General features: G+C 44.3%; 1 protein-coding gene across 3 annotated transcripts in view; it reads right to left on the bottom strand.

Moving 5' to 3' along the window:
* Positions 1 to 21,798, bottom strand: part of LOC121538455 (vitamin D3 receptor A) — a 96,690-nt gene that overhangs the window by 69,639 nt on the left and 5,253 nt on the right. The window contains exon 1 of one of the 3 annotated variants that reach the window (XM_041846479.2): positions 14,866 to 14,932. The exons of 1 other annotated variant lie outside the window; for it this stretch is intronic. Coding sequence is in view for 1 of the 2 variants with exons in the window: in XM_041846477.2 (XP_041702411.1) it covers positions 3,670 to 3,697 (28 nt within the window). In the remaining variant the exon portion in view is untranslated. Of the gene's footprint in view, positions 1 to 3,669; positions 4,269 to 14,865; positions 14,933 to 21,798 lie in introns of those variants that run through there. One more of the 3 variants, XM_041846477.2, reaches the window with a different exon arrangement.

Here is a 21,798-nt window from a genome sequence, read left to right on the forward strand (position 1 = left end):
GCCCAACCCATTCGAAACTAAAGATATCCATTTTACTGAAGCTACATTTTCTTTCTGGCGCAGATTCACGGGATGCTCTTAACACTAAAACCGCTGAGCCTTGAGGGACCCCCATTCAAGCTAATGAGCAGTCATTCTGACTGCAACATTCTAACAGTGTAATGAATAAATTTCATATATGCCGTCGCAAAAATAATCATTTGGTTGTATTTATGAAGGTCTTTGGTCACATTAGAATACGGTTATTATTTTATTTCAAAACACAATAGCATTTATTATTTTATGTTAAAAACACAGTAAGAGCGACAAAATAAAAATACCCCAACCACCAAGACACATGGTCAGCAAGACGTGCGGTCAAATGATGAAAACATCAGTAGCCTAAACATCATTAGAAGTGCCAAGTGTGCTTGATAAATGGTGAAATTCAGCACAAAAGCAATAATGGCGTAATAAGGAATATAAGTGTCGATATGACAATCAATAGTCAAATGATTTATACGTTGTTTCTTTGTCATTAACACGAATGTAACCCATGATCTCTGAAGCCATCCCGTGACATGGTTTCTCCAAAGAAAGGTATCCCATACAGCTCTCCATATACACGCTCTTTCCACCGAATGCTCCACATACATACAGGATTGAAATGAATGCTTCCAGCTCATCGACAGACAGATCCCAGGCAGTGTCTCCTTGCTCCCGGTGCACCTCAGCCACAGTACAGTTCCTGATGTGCTGTAGCATTATCTATCTCACATAAACAACAAAAGCTGTTGAATGCGTTGCTGATGCTTTTTGCTTGAGCCTGCTCTCTCAGCGATGACATTTTGTGCTGACAATCGTCCTGTAGCATTGTCACCGGCTTGTTCTATCCAAACGGTGCCATCCCTTCCCTCTCACAGTTTCATTTGGTGGTGGCGCGGGCACCTGCTCAGCGCGCACCGTTCTGGCTTTTTTGCGCTTAGGCCTTTTTTTGGGCATCAGGCTGAGGCCCAGAATCAGAAGAATAAATCAGAGATGTCATGATTAATTTCTTTCCCACTATCTTAGTAGTTTTTCATTCAGATCTTGTAACAGCGCTAACGCAGCATTTGCATCCATTCATCTTGGTCTTCTTAACATTGTAAATTACGCACGCTCTCACTGTGTACTCCAAGTAGGCCAGAGTAGACTGATAAGACTGCTTGGATTCGGTGGACTGATACAGGGTACATACCATTTAGAGATTAGAATTAGAACAGATCAATACAACAGAATAGCCCGCCATGTTCTTTATTCACAACTGGTGATTACATAATTATGCACTGTTCGCTTCCCCTCGCTCATCAACTCACCCATCATACTTTACTTACATTCATTTAATCTGTTGAGATGCATAAATAACATTTGTGTCAGTATAGTTTAGGTTCAGTTGAGGCAATTTGGGAGAAGGAGAAGATCGGCCCTACTGTCGGGAGGCGGGGCAACGAGGGAAAACCATTCAAAAAAATGACATAACCAGTTTTAGGAGGGCATAACTCCAGTTCTGTTGTGATATTAAGACTTGAACAACACAGTGTGTTACAGACGTATTTAGGAAAAGTCAAGGTCATGACTTTAAAAATGGCAGAGAAAAATAATAATAATCATGAGCAGTCAGAATGACTGCTTCAGATGTTCTCGTGTTAAAGGAGTACACATAAATTAACCATAATGAGTATTAGGAACTATGAAAATATTTCAAATAAACCCTATTTAAATCTTTATTTCTTTTTTTTAAGTCATAGAAAATAGATGATTTGCAGTAGGTCTGTAATTGGCTTGGCGCACTTTGCTTTCCACTCACTTTGCAGAGTTCACCTGATATTAACCCTTCCTGGAGTCACGTGTCCAATCCCATATCTCCAGCAGACACACCACCACTACCTCTGCTCAGGGATTCAGCCTGCCCTGAACCTCCCTCCACACAGCTCCACCATTACTTTCGCCACGCAACCCTGGCATCAATTAATGATTAAAAAAATAAAACAAGTGGAAAAAAGGCTCACAAAGAAAATGACTCATCCATCGTTGCCTGCTACATCCGTTTAATAAAAAAGCCACAGAAATCTACAGGCTGTTCGAGGAACTGACAGCGAGGAAGAGCGTGAGTGAGTGGGTGGGTGAGTAGACAATCATGCCAGCTCAAATGCAGCCCACGGCTGAAGTCAGGGGAGGAGATTTATAGGAAAACGGGGAAGAGGAAAAGTGGGGAAAGCACATAGATGCCACTAATTCAAGACCCACTTGCTGCACTTACCACACTTGATTAGGACAGCAGAAAAAGACCTCACACACAGCCAGAGTCAGCATGCAGTACTGTACAGTGTGGGAGGTACCTGCAGGGAAAGCTACTCTGCTCCACACAGCCAAGCCTCAGACTACACATACACACACACTGGTGGATCCGACCACTGCTGCCTGCCACGGAGCCAAATAGTCCATCACTGGGAATTATAACAGAGGCATTACATCAGATTGATCCATTCATAATTCTAAAATATCATCAAGTCACAGCCTGAATTATCTGATTGCAAAATCTAGTACACTACCTCTATCCAACAGAAGTGTAAACAATAAGGCCTTATGAGATAATGGGCACAGCAGCACACCGCTACATTGTCCCTCCAGTCCAGAGAGGGCCTCGATGTTTCTCTGCATTCCTCAGCCAGACACGAGTCGCTCCAACATGCAACTGACTGAGGGAGGAAAAACAACCACCAAGTCCATATGGGGAAAATAATGAGAGAGCGGGAGAGGCAGTTCATTACCTCACTCTTATTTGGTGTTGGCTTAGTTTGTTTTTCCCTCCCGCCCTCACTCAGGAAAACGACTGATTGTCTGTGTTAATGCAGCAGCAGTGCACAGGAGAAAAAGGCACAAAGTTGTGTTGGCTCTTGGCTGGTACTGCTATGGGGGAGTGTGCTGCAGCCTGCTATCACATCATCCACCACTACTACTGCTGCTGTAGCCTACATCTGCTAAAGCTGACCAGGCCCAGCTGGCACGCAGGACAGAGTTATGAGTGCAGATCCATTGAAGGATTTTATTTCCAGGCTAAGAGGAATTAAAGGAGTAGTTTACTATTTTACACTATTTTAGCTAAAAATCTAAATGGCAGTGATTGGGGCCTGTTATCACCTGTGACCACATTCACCGGAAATCAACTCCATATTTGGTTTGATGTTACTTTAAAAAGGCAATTTGGCTATTTAAAGCTTCAACATGTATATTTTTGGGCGACCTGACCAAATTCACATAGAAGTGTGTTATAGATCTGTTCTATGTGCGCTATTTCTACGCTTCCCATTCTTAAGTTTAGTTTTTGCATCTTTTACTTTCGGTTTTGTACACCAGCTTCAAAAAGCTGAAAATACTAAATATTTTTGGTTACGGAAAATATATTTCACAGCAGATGTACTATGATTGTCTACACTATGCTTGCTTGTTTTGTCACAAACCAGGAAATGGCGGAGTGATTCCTGCATAGTGAATCAAAAAAATGGCTATAGTTCACTTAAGTTTGTAGTGGCTGTTTAAAGAAAACCGAACTATGGATTACAATTTCTCCCGGCCCATAGACTACTTTCAGGTGAGGAACGGCTAACATCACTGTGTAAAATAGAGAACTACTCCTTTAAAATACCTCACCTCCCTGCTGCATCTGGGTGAAAGCCATCCTGAGGCCTTACTGCGTCCCTGCTCACATGGTGCATTCTATACTTTTACTCATATCCGCAGTGCGGGCGGTTTTAGGGTCATGAAATAGTGTGGATGAAGGGCGGGTCGGCGGCAGGCAGGTTGAATAAAGAGAAAAACAATGCATTAAAAAGCCATACATGTATAATTATTGTGCAATTTATATCTACAGGCTACATTTAGATTCTTCTTTCATTATTTGTATCTGGTGTTAGTGCGTAGCCTAAGCTTAGGCTACACACTAGCTGTATGCTCGCCAAATACACGCCAATTGACAAATGCTTTTGGGAACTTGGGCAGAAAAAGTGAGAAAAGCTGAGAAGTGAAGAGTTGAAAATAAATAGAAGGGAGGGACAGAACAGTAGCCTAATGTTTGGGAAAGACCTGGTGAAGTGGTAAAAGATGTTGATAACAGCGGCGGCAAAGTTGTGTGTGATGATTGTGAGGAGCTATACAAATTCGACATTCACAAGACGGGGATCTCAAAATGGCACATTAAGGGAACTGTAGGCTACTGTTGAGATGTGTTAAATGGAATAGTAATTTGAGATCTGGACACCGACTGTAGGCCTATAACCTCTCACATAGCCCAATATAATATTAACTCCTGCAAAATTAAACATTTCTTGCAGTAAAATGATACACCAAATGTAAAATGACTTGGGAACAGGAGTGGAGAAATAGGATTTCTTTCAGCATCTTGAGAGAACAAATGCACGGTTAGGGACCGTCTGTAAAAGGTGCCATCTTTATCAGCATCATAGCAGCTGAGATAGTATTTCAACCACATAAAATATGCATCTACAGTTGCAGTCGCAAGTTCACATACACTTAGGTTGGAGTCATTAAAACTCGTTTTTCAACCACTCCACAAATTTCTTGTTATCAAACTATAGTTTTGGCAAGTCGGTTAGGACATCTACTTAGTGCATGACACAAGTAATTTTTCCAACAATTGTTTACAGACAGATTATTTCACTTATAATTCACTGTATCACAATTCCAGTGGGTCAGAAGTTTACATACACTAAAGTTGACTGTGCCTTTAAACAGCTTGGAAAATTCCAGAAAATGATGTCATGGCTTTAGAAGATTCTGATAGGCTAATTGACATCATTTGAGTCAATTGGAGGTGTACCTGTGGATGTATTTCAAGGCCTACCTTCAAACTCAGTGCCTTTGCTTGACATCATGGGAAAATCAAAAGAAATCAGCCAAGACCTCAGAAAAAATGTTTGTAGACCTCCACAAGTCTAGTTCATCCTTGGGAGCAATTTCCAAACGCCTGAAGGTACCACGTTCATCTGTACAAACAACAGTACACAAGTATAAACCCCATGGAACCACGCAGCCATCATACCGCTCAGGAAGGAGACGCGTTCTGTCTCCTAGAGATGAACGTACTTTGGTGCGAAAAGTGCAAATCAATCCCAGAACAACAGCAAAGGACCTTGTGAAGATGCTGGAGGAAACAGGTACAAAAGTATTCATATCCACAGTAAAACGAGTCCTATACCTACATAACCTGAAAGGCCGCTCAGCAAGGAAGAAGCCACTGCTCCAAAACCGTCATAAAAAAGCCAGACTACGGTTTGCAACTGCACAAAGATTGTACTTTTTGGAGAAATGTCCTCTGGTCTGATGAAACAAAAATATAACTGTTTGGCCATAATGACCATCGTTATGTTTGGAGGAAAAAGGGGGCAGTTGCAAGCCGAAGAACACCATCCCAGCCGTGAAGCACGGGGGTGGCAGCATCATGCTGTGGGGGTGCTTTGCTACAGGAGGGACTGGTGCACTTCACAAAATAGATGGCATCATGAGGAAGGAAAATTATGTGGATATATTGAAGCAACATCTCAAGACATCAGTCAGGAAGTTAAAGCTTGGTCCCAAATGGGGTGCCAGTATGAAAAAAAAATATATATATATATATATATATATATATAAATAAATGTATGCACTCACTAACTGTAAGTCACTCTGGATAAGAGTGTCTGCTAAATGACAAAAATGTAAAAAATGGGTCTTCCAAATGGACAATGACCCCAATCATACTTCCAAAGTTGTGGCAAAATGGCTTAAGGACAACAAAGTCAAGGTATTGGAGTGGCCATCACAAAGCCCTGACCTCAATCCTATAGAAAATGTGTGGGCAGAACTGAAAAAGCCTGTGCGAGCAAGGAGGCCTACAAACCTGACTCAGTTACACCAGCTATGTCAGGAGGAATGGGCCAAAATTCACCCAATTTATTGTGGGAAGCTTGTGGTAGGCTACCCGAAACGTTTGACCCAAGTTAAACAATTTAAAGGCAATGCTACCAAATACTAATTGAGTGTGTAAACTTCTGACCCACTGGGAATGTGATGAAAGAACTAAAAGCTGAAATAAATAACTACTATTATTCTGACATTTCACATTCTTAAAATAAAGAGATGTGATCCTAACTGACCTAAGACAGGGAATTTTTACTAGGATTAAATGTCAGGAATTGTGAAAAACTGAGTTTAAATGTATTTTGCTAAGGTAAACTTCTGACTTCAACTGTGAGTCTAACTGAAATCTTAGTTTTCACAGCTTTTAATTTCCTTAAAAGGGATATTCCACTCAAAACCACTCATTCATTTTAATAAAAAAAGTGGTCAGATGACGCAGATGCTAAGCTACAGGACTTTTTGCTAACACAGACTGGAACATGTTCCGGGATTCTTCAGATAGCATTGAGGAGTACACCACATCAGTCACTGGCTTCATCAATAAGTGCATCGATGATGTCGTCCCCACAGTGACCGTACGTACATACCCCAACCAGAAGCCATGGATTACAGGAAACATCCGCACTGAGCTAAAGGGTAGAGTTGCCGCTTTCAAGGAGCGGGACTCTAACCCGGACGCTTATAAGAAATCCCGCTATGCCCTCTGACGAACCATCAAACAGGCAAAGAGTCAATACAGGACTAAGATTGAATCGTACTACACTGGCTCTGACGCTCGTCGGATGTGGCAGGGCTTGAAAACTATTACAGACTACAAAGGGAAGCACAGCCGCGAGCTGCCCAGTGACACAAGACTTCCAGACGAGCTAAACCACTTCTATGCTCGCTTCGAGGCAAGCAACACTGAAGCATGCATGAGAGCACCAGCTGTTCCGGATGATTATGTGATCACGCTCTCCGTAGCCGATGTGAGTAAGACCTTTAAGCAGGTCAACATTCACAAGGCCGCAGGGCCAGACGGAATACCAGGACGTGTACTCCGAGCATGTGCTGACCAACTGGCAAGTGTCTTCACTGACATTTTCTACATGTCCCTGACTGAGTCTAATACCAAAATGTTTCAAGCAGACCACCATAGTCCCCGTGCCCAAGGACTCTAAGATAACCTGCCTAAATGACTACCGACCCGTTGCACTGACGTCTGTAGCCATGAAGTGCTTTGAAAGGCTGGTCATGGCTCACATCAACACCATTATCCCAGAAACCCTAGACCCACTCAAATTTGCATACCGCCCCAACAGATCCACAGATTATGCAATCTCTATTGCACTCCACACTGCCCTTTCCCACCTGGACAAGAGGAACACCTACGTGAGAATGCTGTTCATTGACTACAGCTCAGCATTCAACACCATAGTGCCCTCAAAGCTCATCACTAAGCTAAGGACCCTGGGAATAAACACCTCCCTCTGCAACTGGATCCTGGACTTCCTGACGGGCCGCCCCCAGGTGGTAAGGGTAGGTAACAACACATCTGCCACACTGATCCTCAACACGGGGGCCCCTCAGGGGTGCGTGCTCAGTCCCCTCCTGTACTCCCTGTTCACCCATGACTGCATGGCCAGGCACGACTCCAACACCATCATTAAGTTTGCCGACGATCACAGACAACGATGAGACAGCCTATAGGGAGGAGTTCAGAGACCTGGCCGTGTGGTGCCAGGAAACAACCTCTCCCTCAACGTGACCAAGACAAAGGAGATAATTGTGGATTACAGGAAAAAAAAAAAGAGGACTGAGCACGCCCCCATTCTCATCGACGGGGCTGTAGTGGAACAGGTTGAGAGCTTCAAGTTCCTTGGTGTCCACATCACCAACGAACTATCATGGTCCAAACACACCAAGAAAGTCGTGAAGAGGGCACGACAAAGCCTATTCCCCCTCAGGAGACTGAAAAGATTTGGCATGGGTCCTCAGATCCTCAAAAAATTATACTGCTGCACCAGAGAGCATCCTGACTGGTTGTATCACCGCCTGGTATGGCAACTGCTTGGCCTTCGACCGCAAGGCACTACAGAGGGTAGTGCGTACGGCCCAGTACATCACTGGGGCCAAGCTTCCAGCCATCCAGGACCTCTATACCAGGCGGTGTCAGAGGATGGCCCTCAAAATTGTCAAAGACTCCAGCCACCCTAGTCATAGACTGTTCTCTCTGCTACCGCACGACATGCTGTACCGGAGTGCCAAGTCTAGGTCCAAAAGACTTCTCAACAGCTTCTACCCCCAAGCCATAAGACTCCTGAACAGCTAATCATGGCTACCCGGACTATTTGCACTGCCCCCCCACCCCATCTTTTTACGCTGCTGCTAACTCTACCCACATGTACATATTACTTCAACTACCTCAACTAGCCGGTGCTCCCGCACATTGACTCTGCACCGGTACCCCCTGTATATATAGCCTCCCTACTGTTATTTTATTTCTGCTCTTTTTTTCTCAACACTTTTTTGTTGTTTTATTCTACTTTTTTATTAAAAATAAATGCACTGTTGGTTAAGGGCTGTACGTAAGCATTTCACTGTAATGTCTGCACCTGTTGTATTCGGCGCATGTGGCCAATACAATTTGATATATATACAGTGGGGAAAAAAGTATTTAGTCAGCCACCAATTGTGCAAGTTCTCCCACTTAAAAAGATGAGAGAGGCCTGTAATTTTCATCATAGGTACACATCAACTATGACAGACAAAATGAGAAAAAAATATCCAGAAAATCACATTGTAGAATTTTTAATGAATTTACTTGCAAATTATGGTGGAAAATAAGTATTTGGTCAATAACAAAAGTTTCTCAATAATTTGTTATATACCCTTTGTTGGCAATGACACAGGTCAAACGTTTTCTGTAAGTCTTCACAAGGTTTTCACACACTGTTGCTGGTATTTTGGCCCATTCCTCCATGCAGATCTCCTCTAGAGCAGTGATGTTTTGGGGCTGTCGCTGGGCAACACAGACTTTCAACTCCGTCCAAAGATTTTATATGGGGTTGAGATCTGGAGACTGGCTAGGCCACTCCAGGACCTTGAAATGCTTCTTACGAAGCCACTCCTTCGTTGCCCGGGCGGTGTGTTTGGGATCATTGTCATGCTGAAAGACCCAGCCACGTTTCATCTTCAATGCCCTTGCTGATGGAAGGAGGTTTTCACTCAAAATCTCACGATACATGGCCCCATTCATTCTTTCCTTTACACGGATCAGTCGTCCTGGTCCCTTTGCAGAAAAAACAGCCCCAAAGCATGAGGTTTCCACCCCCATGCTTCACAGTAGGTATGGTGTTCTTTGGATGCAACTCAGCATTCTTTGTCCTCCAAACACGACGAGTTGAGTTTTTACCAAAAAGTTCTATTTTGGTTTCATCTGACCATATGACATTCTCCCAATCCTCTTCTGGATCATCCAAATGCACTCTAGCATGGACATTGTGGTCCTCTGTAGCTCAGCTGGTAGAGCACGGCGCTTGTAACGCCAAGGTAGTGGGTTCGATCCCCGGGACCACCCATACACAAAAAAAATAAAAAAAATGTATGCACGCATGACTGTAAGTCGCTTTGGATAAAAGCGTCTGCTAAATGGCATATTATATTATATATATTATATACTGGCTTAAGCAGGAGGACACGTCTGGCACTGCAGGATTTGAGTCCCTGGCGGCGTAGTGTGTTACTGATGGTAGGCTTTGTTACTTTGGTCCCAGCTCTCTACAGGTCATTCACTAGGTCCCCCCCGTGTGGTTCTGGGATTTTTGCTCACCGTTCTTGTGATCATTTTGACCCCACAGGGTGAGATCTTGCGTGGAGCCCCAGATCGAGGGAGATTATCAGTGGTCTTGTATGTCTTCCATTTCCTAATAATTGCTCCCACAGTTGATTTCTTCAAACCAAGCTGCTTACCTATTGCAGATTCAGTCTTCCCAGCCTGGTGCAGGTCTACAATTTTGTTTCTGGTGTCCTTTGACAGCCCTTTGGTCTTGGCCATAGTGGAGTTTGGAGTGTGACTGTTTGAGGTTGTGGACAGGTGTCTTTTATACTGATAACAAGTTCAAACAGGTGCCATTAATACAGGTAACGAGTAGAGGACAGAGGAGCCTCTTAAAGAAGAAGTTACAGGTCTGTGAGCCAGAAATCTTGCTTGTTTGTAGGTGACCAAATACTTATTTTCCACCATAATTTGCAAATAAATTCATTAAAAATCCTACAATGTGATTGTCTGGATTTTTTTTCTTCTCAATTTGTCTGTCATAGTTGACGTGTACCTATGATGAAAATTACAGGCCTCTCATCTTTTTAAGTGGGAGAACTTGCACAATTGGTGGCTGACTAAATACTTTTTTCCCCCCACTGTGTGTGTGTATAATATATATATATAAATAATACACACACACAGTGAGGGAAAAAAGTATTTGATCCCCTGCTGATTTTGTACGTTTGCCCACTGACAAAGAAATGATCAGTCTATCATTTTAATGGTAGGTTTATTTGAACAGTGAGAGACAGAATAACAACAAAAAAATCCAGATTTGACCCCCTCTCAATCAGAAAGATTTCTGGCTCCCAGGTGTCTTTTATACAGGTAACGAGCTGAGATTAGGAGCACACTCTTAAAGGGAGTGCTCCTAATCTCAGCTTGTCAACTGTATAAAAGACACCTGTCCACAGAAGCAATCAATCAATCAGATTCCAAACTCTCCACCATGGCCAAGACCAAAGAGCTCTCCAAGGATGTCAGGGACAAGATTGTAGAGCTACACAAGGCTGGAATGGGCTACAAGACCATCGCCAAGCAGCTTGGTGAGAAGGTGACAACAGTTGTTGCGATTATTCGCAAATGGAAGAAACACAAAATAACTGTCAATCTCCCTTGGCCTGGGGCTCCATGCAAGATATCACCTCATGGAGTTGCAATGATCATGAGAACTGTGAGGAATCAGCCCAGAACTACACGGGGGGATCTTGTCAATGATCTCAAGGCAGCTTGGACCATTATCACCAAGAAAACAATTGGTAACACACTACGCCGTGAAGGACTGAAATCCTGCAGCGCCCGCAAGGTCCCTCTGCTCAAGAAAGCACATACACAGGGCCGTCTGAAGTTTGCCAATGAACATCTGAATGATTCCGAGGAGAACTGGGTGAAAGTGTTGTGGTCAGATGAGACCAAAACTGAGCTCTTTGGCATCAACTCAACTCGCCGTGTTTGGAGGAGGAGGTATGCTGCCTATGACCCCAAGAACACCATCCCCACCGTCAAACATGGAGGTGGAAACATTATGCTTTGGGGGTGTTTTTCTGCTAAGGGGACAGGACAACTTCACCGCATCAAAGAGACGATGGACGGGGCCATGTACCGTCAAATCTTGGGTGAGAATCTCCTTCCCTCAGCCAGGGCATTGAAAAAGGGTCGTGGATGGGTATTCCAGCATGACAATGACCCAAAACACACGGCCAAGGAAACAAAGGAGTGGCTCAAGAAGAAGCACATTAAGGTCCTGGAGTGGCCTAGCCAGTCTCCAGACCTTAATCCCATAGAAAATCTGTGGAGGGAGCTGAACGTTCGAGTTGCCAAACGTCAGCCTCGAAACCTTAATGACTTGGAGAAGATCTGCAAAGAGGAGTGGGACAAAATCCCTCCTGAGATGTGTGCAAACCTGGTGGCCAACTTCAAGAAACATCTGACCTCTGTGATTGCCAACAAGGGTTTTGCCACCAAGTACTAAGTCATGTTTTGCAGAGGTGTCAAATACTTATTTCCCTCATTAAAATGCAAATCAATTTATACATGCGTTTTTCTGGATTTTGTTGTTGTTATTCTGTCTCACTGTTCAAATACACCTTCCATTAAAATTATAGACTGATCATTTCTTTGTCAGTGGGAAAACTTACAAAATCAGCAGGGGATCAAATACGTTTTTCCCCTCACTGTATACACTTTGTCATGACGATATAGACTGATGGATGTGTCCTTGACAAGTATGCCCATACCATCTATTGGCTGATTTGGCAATCTGGAGTGCAGGTAATCGTTTTAAAAGCTTTATGAAATGTGATAGTGTGTTATCCCCCCCCCCCATCTCTACTGAACACAGGCTTTCACCAAATTGACAGGAGTTTCGGGGGGGGGGGAGGGGGGGGGTGAATTATCCTTTAAAAACTGGTCAAATTCATCATTCCCGTTTTTTTGTTGAGTTACTGCATTCTCTCCCCGGTCCCTAAACATATTTGCTGTACAAGAGAAGCAGAGAGGAAAGAGAAAACTTTACTGATGTCAACTAGATTGAAGCATTCATTCTATCGATTTATGACATTCTGCTGAGCAAGGGTTTATTTAGTATTCTAGGGCAACAAGTAATGACAGAAGAGAAGCTGCATGCATCTATTTATAGACAAGTTGACTGACAAATAGCCTCCCAAAATGTCAGAAGGTATAAGCACAAAGATAGGACTATAAAAAATATATTTATTTGCTCGGCCATTTGAATGCATTTTTTTAGGGTCGGGCCTCACATTTTCACATAGTCGGGCGGTTGCCGATGGATTATTAGCAATTCCGGGCAGGTGAACAAACAGCGGACCCGTGCATCACTACTGTGCATGCCTACCACTCTCAAAGAAGCAAGTCCCTCAGATCTTAGACCAGTCAGTCAATTCACTTTTGTTATTGTCATCAGTTAATAGTCGTCAGTATGACTTGACGACTACAACTAGGGATGTGTCAAATGGACCATCTTTCTTTCATCTTTCTACATTAGTTTCACAGATTTTCCATTAAAACGATAAGGGGAAAAAATCATAGAATTCCACAGAAATTCACAATGCAGCTGCGCTGCCAGCAATGGTTTAGGTCCAGTGGAGGCTGCTGAGGGGAGGACGGCTCATAATAATGGCTGGAACGGCGCAAACGGCATCAAACACATGGAAACCAGGTGTTTGATGTATTTCATAACATTTCACTTATTCCGCTCCAGCCATTACCACGAGCCCGTCCACCCCAATTAAGCTGCCACCAACTTCCTGTGTTTGGGGTCTCACGATACGTCCCTTTCAGATGGTTAAGCATTGCAACTGTACTACCATTATTGTAGGCCTACCTCAATTCCACCTCGCAAAGTTTACATTTCCTTCTCATTTAACGGTCGCTTGCCTTTCTGCCATTTTTCCAACGGTTAACGACGATGACGTAGCGGTGGTGAGTCGACTCTACAATAATTGATTCCTCGACTCCCCGTGTTGACTCCCATTTCTGAGTGTCAAGATTAGTTTCCGCTAGGAATCGACTCCTAAGAGTTAGTACATTTGGAATGGAAGAGACTGATTAGCTGCCGTACTTCCGAGAACAAACACTTGCATCTTTCATAGCGAACTAGCAATGGACAGAGAAAGAGAGGGGCACAGTATAGGCAGGTCGGCCACCAGCCAGAACCGTGCACTAGGCCTATCTGTCGGCAATCAAAAGCTGTATCTCGCAATGTAATGCTTTATCTCGCAATTTCTTGGCTTGCAATGTATTGCAACTTCAGTAAAGCAGGGCCTATCATTAATGAATAGGCTAGGATATTCTACACGCAACAGACCGAAGACTCAACATACACTCGGATTATTAGCAAATAGAGAGCAGGGGCGTAATCATTCATCTAAAACGAGAGTTTCTATTGGCCAAAATCCATTTGCACCCGTTTAAGAAACATTTTGCAACATAATCAGCGTAATGAATATGCCCCAGGCGAGCCAGCGCGAGGTAGAGACAGGAGGGGCAGGCCGTGGTGTGCATATGTCTTGGTAATCTGTCTTGCATGCTTTGCAAATTCACCAAAGTAGCCTAAAGTTAACCTCTTCCGCTCTGGTTTTATTTAAATTACACAACTTTTCCCAGGCCTTTATAGCCTATCGTCTAGTTGGGCTATAACACGGATAATAATGTTTTGTGATAACTGCACTGCGATTAAAATGTTGTGGGGTGGGGGCAAACATTTAGGTTTTTCTTAACATTAAGGGTCCAAATTTCATTTAAACGTTCACATCCCGCACTACAACAGTGCAATTGAGCATTAAAGATGAGTGATGAGATTATAGACAAATAACGCAATAGAGACAATAGCCGCCCACAGAGCTGAGGTATCATTGTTTCCCGTGTTCTTAACGAGCAGCACCAAAGTATAAGCATAACATGTCAGATGTCCTTAGTTCTCACAATATTTGCAATCACACATTGTATCTGTTCTCTTTAGGTTTTCCATATGCATTCCAGAGGTACTCCATCCCTGGGATGAAAGGTGAACACAGGAATGCAACAGGAGAGTAACTGTAGCCTGTGGAGTAGGCAGAAAAGTCACTGAAGCATAGTGGTGTCAGCTTTCACCTCCAATACAGGGAAACCCACATACAGCCATCAGACAAATGCATCCTGCCAGGGGAAACCAAACACAAAATTATATCTAACTACCCCATTAATTCGAATGCAGGCTGCGTCACTGGGTAATTTCTCCATCTGATCCGACAGAGTTCCTAAGAGAGAGGAACGCGGGTGTTGGTTTTATTGCATACTAAGGCTGGCAAACTACAAGCACAGACATAAAACAAATCTGACCCGAGAGGCCCAATCCATAGCACAGAGCTACGCTCCACTCCAGAACCAAACACAGACGCTTCCAAGGACAAGAACACCAGGAAAACAGACGGAAACACAGAGCGAGAGAGAGAAAAACGTTTCAACAAGCTACCTCATATTACACACCTCCGTTTGAGACAGACGCCAAAATGAAAACAGAACCATTCAAAACAGGAGGAGAGAAGAGGAGACAGGAGTGCAAGGAAAAGGGAGAGTGTGGAGAAGAACACTTCAAGCCAAACATGCTCAGTCCTGTTCCATGGGCTTACCCCCGTGTTCTGTATTCACAGGAGTCAGCAGCTCTTCTGTGCAGTAGTGGCGGTGGTGAGGATGAGGAGGGGTGGGTTGTGGGGTCTGGGGGGCACATGACTAGGACACAAACAGGAAGGGGAGGGGCTGCAGTGGGGGGCTTGTTGTCTCTCAACCAATCCTATCCAGTGGACCCGGTTTACACCCCGTCCCTCCCTGATCCACTCGACCCATGAGCTGCAGCAGTAGCTGCGGATAGAGGAGGGAGGAGAGCGAGAGGAGTGGATACCCCCCTTGCGCTGGGCCTCTCTGTGAGGACAACCGGTCAGAGAGAGAGCTCAGACCAGAGTCCTTTACAAAACACAGCCCCTCCCTACTGCTATGCTCTCTCCGAGTCCAGGGATCATACACTGCACAGGACAAAAGCCTGTGAATACCTGCACTGCAGGCCCCAAGGATACACTTTACACAGCAGCACATCAACACTACCCATTAAGGCTTAGTGAGCAGTAGTAGCACTAGGAGCAAATGTTATTGTAGCAGTAAAAACATTAAGGTTAAGGTAGTTAAACTATTGTAATTGAGTAGCCAAAATTCAAAAATCTAAAGTAATCCTTGTTCTCTGGTAACTTTAATTCCATGTTGTATGCACCGTGCAAGGCCTTTACAATTGATCGAGCCACCCATTTAATTTTTTGAAAGTCAAAGTCCTCTCCAAGAGCTGTTTTGTGAAGGCTTAAATTGTTCTCAGTGGAGTACTTCAACTTGTAGTTCTCTTGTCATCATTGAATGCTAGCACAGGATTAACCAGCCATGCGGCTTCTGTCAACGTGCTTGGAGACAAACAGTGTCAAGGTGTCCAGATCAGTCACAGCAAGCCGCCTGGCTTGCCTGTTACAAACATTGGCCGTCCCTGGGGATATCACAAAGCCCCTTAGGCCAAGGCCTAATCACAAAACTATAACATCAGCACTTTTTCTAAAGGCCTGAATTATACCTACACTTATTTTGTTCCGTTGCAATTACTCTCATGTGGAAACCATTAGCAATTTTTTCAAAGTAATCCACTACTCAGGCTGCAAGGCTACTGGAGTGTAGTGATTTAACAACAGTTAAACACTTATGCGTAAACTGCATCTTCAAGGAAAATAGTGAAAGACAGTGAGGCAAAGGGTAATAATGAACTAATAATGGCATGGGTCTCTAATCATCGTTTTTTAAACAATTGTAATATTGTTGAATGATCTCCCTCGTGTCACTCATAGCTGGGTGGTCCTACCCAATGCGCAAGGGGCCCTCCAGCACAGCAAGTTATTCATTTGCAATGTGTGGTTGGGGGAACACAACGAATGATACACCTTCAGTTCTGATACACCTTCAGTACACAAAATATTTCACAAGACTTGCCCATCTGGGAGCCGTCAAGAGAAAACTCACTGTCTGTACAGCAACACTTGTGCACTCACACCAAAAGCCAGGGAATTGCTGTAGACCAGCAATAGCCAAGATATTCTGGTCCTCTGTAGCTCAATTGGTAGAGCATGGCGCTTGTAACGCCAGGGTAGTGGGTTCGATCCCCGGGACCACCCATACATAAAAATGTATGCACACATGACTGTAAGTCGCTTTGGATAAAAGTGTCTGCTAAATGGCATATTATTATTAATTTCACCTTTATTTAACCAGGTAAGCCAGTTGAGAACAAGTTCTCATTTACAACTGCGACCTGGCCAAGATAAAGCAAAGCAGTGCGATAAAAACAACAACACAGAGTTACATATGGGGTAAAAAAAAAAACATAAAGTCAAAAATACAACAGAAAATATACATACAGTGTGTGCAAATGTAGCAAGTTATGGAGGTAAGGCAATAAATAGGCCATAGAGCAAAATAATTACAATTTAGTATTAACACTGGAATGATAGATGTGAAAGAGATTATGTGCAAATAGAGATACTGGGGTGCAAATTAGCAAAATTAATAACAATATGGGGAGGAGGTAGTTGGGTGGGCTAATTTCAAATGAGCTGTGTACAGGTGCAGTGATCGGTAAGGTGCTCTGACAACTGATGCTTAAAGTTATTGAGGGAGATAAGAGTCTCCAGCTTCAGAGATTTTTGCAGTTCGTTCCAGTCATTTGCAGCAGAGAACTGGAAGGAATGGCGGCCAAAGGAGGTGTTGGCTTTGGGGATGACCAGTGAGATATACCTGCTGGAGCGCATACTACAGGTGGGTGTTGCTATGGTGATCAATGAGCTAAGATAAGGCAGGGATTTGCCTAGCAGTGATTTATAGATGACCTGGAGCCAGTGGGTTTGGCGACGAATATGTAGTGAGGACCAGCAAACAAGAGCGTACAGGTCACAGTGGTGGGTAGTATATGGGGCTTTGGTGACAAAACGGATGGCACTGTGATAGACTACATCCAATTTGCTGAGTAGAGTGTTGGAGGCTATTTTGTAAATGACATCGCCGAAGTCAAGGATCGGTAGGATAGTCAGTTTTACGAGGGCATGTTTGGCAGCATGAGTGAAGGAGGCTTTGTTTTGCGAAATAGGAAGCCGATTCTAGATTTAATTTTGGATTGGAGATGCTTAATGTGAGTCTGGAAGGATAGTTTACAGTCTAACCAGACACCTAGGTATTTGTAGTTGTCCACATACTCTAGGTCAGACCCGTCGAGAGTGGTGATTCTAGTCGGGTGGGCGGGTGCCAGCAGCGTTCGATTGAAAAGCATGCATTTAGTTTTACTAGTGTTTAAGAGCAGTTGGAGGCTACTGAAGGAGTGTTGTATGGCATTGAAGCTCGTTTGGAGGTTTGTTAACAGTGTCCAATGAAGGGCCAGATGTATACAAAATGGTGTCGTCTGCATAGAGGTGGATCTGAGAGTCACCAAAAGCAAGATTGACATCATTGATATACACTCAGAAAATAGTCGGCCCGAGAATTGAACCCTGAGGCATCCCCATAGAGACTGCCATAGGTTCAGACAACAGGCCCTCCGATTTGACACATTGAACTCTATCTGAGAAGTAGTTGGTGAACCAGGCGAGGCAGTCATTTGAGAAACCAAGGCTATTTAGTCTGCCAATAAGAATGCGGTGGTTGACAGAGTCGAAAGCCTTGGCCAGGTCGACGAAGACGGCTGCACAGTACTGTCTATTATGGATTGCGACTATAATATTGTTTAGGACCTTGAGCGTGGCTGAGGTGCACCCATGACCAGCTCAGAAACCGGATTGCATAGCGGAGAAGGTACGGTGGGATTCGAAATGGTCGATGATCTGTTTGTTAACTTGGCTTTCAAAAACTTTTGAAAGGCAGGGCAGGATGGATATAGTTCTGTAACAGTTTGGATCTAGTGTGTCACCCCCTTTGAAGAGGGGGATGACCGCGGCAGCTTTCCAATCTCTGGGGATCTCAGACGTTACGAAAGAGAGGTTGAAAGGGCTAGTAATAGGGGTTGCGACAATTTTGGCGGCTAATTTTAGAACGAAAGGGTCCAGATTGTCTAGCACAGATGATTTGTAGGGGTCCAGATTTTGCAGCTCTTTCAGAACATCAGCTGTCTGAATTTGTGTGAAGGAGAAGCGGGGGGGGCATGGGCAAGTTGGAGCGGAGGGTGCAGAGCTGGTGGCCGGGGTAGTGGTAGCCAGGTGGAAAGCATGGCCATCCGTAGCAACATGCTTGTTGAAATTCTCGATTATTGTAGATTTATCTGTGGTGATAGTGTTTCCTAGCCTCAGTGCAGTGGGCAGCTGGGAGGAGGTGCTCTTATTCTCCATGGACTTTAGTGTCCCAAACCTTTTTGGAGTTAGTGCTACAGGATGCAAATTTCTGTTTCAAAAAGTTAGCCTTTGCTTTCCTAGCTGATTGTGTATATTGGTTCCTGACTTCCCTGAAAAGTTGCATATCGCGGGGGCTATTCGATGCTAATGCAGTACGCCACAGGATGTTTTTGTGCTGGTCAAGGGCAGTCAAGTCTGAGGAGAACCAGGGGCTATATCTGTTCTTTTTTCTGATTTTTTTGAATGGGGCATGCTTATTTAAGATTTAAAAGTGCTTTCCTCTCAAGAACAACCAGGCATCCTCTACTGACAGAATGAGATCGATATCCATCCAGGATACCTGGGCCAGGTCAATTAGGAAGGCCTGCTCGCTAAAGTGTTTTAGGGAGCGTTTGACAGTGATGAGGGGTGGTCGTTTGACCGCGGACGCAGGCAATAAGGCAGTGATCGCTGAGATCCTGGTTGAAGACAGCGGAGGTGTATTTAGAGGGTAAGTTAGTCAGGATGATATATATGAGGGTGCCCATGTTTACGGATTTAGGGTTGTACCTGGTAGGTTCGTTGATAATTTGTGTGAGATTGAGGGCATCTAGTTTGGATTGTAGGATGGCCAGGGTGATAAGCATATCCCAATTTAGGTCACCAAGCAGTACGAACTCAGAGGATAAATGGGGGGCAATCAATTCACATATGGTGTCCAGGGCACAGCTGGGGGCTGAGGGGGGTCTATAGCAAGCAGCAACAGTGAGAGACTTATTTCTGGAAAGGTGGATTTTTAGAAGTAGGAGCTCAAACTGTTTGGGCTCAGACCTGGATAGTATGATAGAGTTCTGCAGGCTCTCTCTACAGTAGATTGCAACTCCACCCCCTTTGGCAGTTCTATCTAGACGGAAAATGTTGTAGTTGGGGATGGACATTTCTGAATTTTTGGTGGCCTTCCTAAGCCAGGATTCAGACACTGCTAGAACATCAGGGTTGGCGGAGTGTGCTAACGCAGTGAATAACTCAAACTTAGGAAGGAGGCTTCTGATGTTAACATGCAAAAAGCCAAGGCTTTTACGGTTACAGAAGTCAACAAATGATAGCTCCTGGGGAGTAGGAGTGATACTGGGGGCTGCAGGGCCTGGGTTAGCCTCTACATCACTAGAGGAACAAAGGAGGACTAGAATAAGGATACGGCTAAAGGCTTTAAGAACTGGTCTTCTAGTGCGTTGGGTGCAGACAATAAAGGGGGCAGTTCTCCGGGCGTTGTAGAATAGATCCAGGGCATTATGTACAGACAAGGATATGGAAGGAGATGAGTACAGTGGAGGTAAACCTAAGCGTTGGGTAACAATGAAAGAGATAGCATCACTGGAGGCACCGATTGAGCCGGTCTCCGCGTGTATGGGAGGTGGAACAAAGGAGCTATTTGAGGCAGTTTGAGAGGGACTTGGGGATCTACAGTGAAATTGTATAATAAGAACTAACTGGAACAGCAATAGGCAAGGCATATTGACATGGGAGAGAGGCATAAAGCAATCACAGGTGTTATTCGAGAGAGCTCAGACAACAACTGGTAATGGCGATGAAAGTTTGGGCTGAGGCTAAACAGAAACAGGACAGGGTACCGTGTAAAGGAACAGTCCAGCAGGCATCAGCTGTGCAGCTGAGTGATCATAAGGTCCAGTGAACAGCAATGGGAGTCCGAGAGCAGTTCGAATTGGTGCTACAGCACAGGCGATCAGGAAGCACGGCTGTTGAATTGCGTGTGCTAGCGGGCCGGGGCTAGCAGATGGATCTTCGTGGTCGTCGCAACGGGAAGCCTGTTGAAACCACAGACGATTATGTCGGCAGACCAGTCGTGATGGATCGGCAGGGCTCCATGTCGACACTAGGAGGTCCCGTCCGGTTGACAGAGAGGTAGATAGCCGGGAGATGGGCCTGACTCGAGGCTAGCTCAAGGCTGATTAGCCAACCACAACATCCATTCGGTTGAAGCTAGCTAGTTGCAATGATCCGGTGTTAAAGGTTCAGTGATTCAATGATTCCGGCAGAAAATCCAATATACGCGCTGTGCAGACTGGCCGATAATAGTCCAGGCTAGAGCTGGCTGGTAGGTAGTGCAGGCCACGGACAATGGTGAAAAAACCCTGCTAACGGTGGCTAATAGCAAGTAGCTAGTTAGCTGGCTACTCCCGTCCGGTAGACAGAGAGGTAGATAGCCGGGATATGGGCCTGGCTCGAGGCTAGGTCAAGGCTAACTGGTGCTTGCTTCGGGGACAGTGGTGATTAGCCAACAGCAACATCCATTCGGTTGCGATCCAGTGTTAAGGTCCAGTGGTTCAGTTATTCCGGCAGAAAATCCAATGTTCTGGGTGGAAAAACCGCTAACGGTGGCTAATAGCAAGTAGCTAGTTAGCTGGCTAGCTAGTTTCAACTGGAGATTCTAGATAAAAGGTAAGTAAATAATAGAATCCGTTCCACATTGAGTGAGGCGGGTTGCAGGAAAGTATATTTAGTAGAAGGGTGAAAAGTGTGATAGGGGAATATATACAACAAAAGTAAAAAAAAAAAGGCTATTTACAAGGACACAAGAGTACACGACCGCAATGCTACGTCATCTTGGATAGTTCAACTTGGACATGTTTGTTAACAGTGTTGGAAACATTTCTGCTTGACAGTTTGTACTGCACTTTGAACTAACCAGCTACTAGGGCAGAACTCAGATGAGCTGGGAACACTTGCCTGAATGTGGGCCTATTATGTAGGGCCCTATAAAATCTGTGATGCGGAGAACGTGGACGGAATACAGACATTAAAATGGAATTCAACAATATTCAAAAATGTATTGTAACTTAGTAGGGAATCAACTAAATGTATTAATTTGCCCAAGTTTATCATAAAACAAGGACACAAGAGTACACGACCGCAATGCTACGTCATCTTGGATAGTTCAACTTGGACATGTTTGTTAACAGTGTTGGAAACATTTCTGCTTGACAGTTTGTACTGCACTTTGAACTAACCAGCTACTAGGGCAGAACTCAGATGAGCTGGGAACACTTGCCTGAATGTGGGCCTATTATGTAGGGCCCTATAAAATCTGTGATGCGGAGAACGTGGACGGAATACAGACATTAAAATGGAATTCAACAATATTCAAAAATGTATTGTAACTTAGTA

The sequence above is a fragment of the Coregonus clupeaformis genome, chromosome 24 (assembly GCF_020615455.1).
Source record: "Coregonus clupeaformis isolate EN_2021a chromosome 24, ASM2061545v1, whole genome shotgun sequence".
NCBI classification, from domain to species: domain Eukaryota; kingdom Metazoa; phylum Chordata; class Actinopteri; order Salmoniformes; family Salmonidae; genus Coregonus; species Coregonus clupeaformis.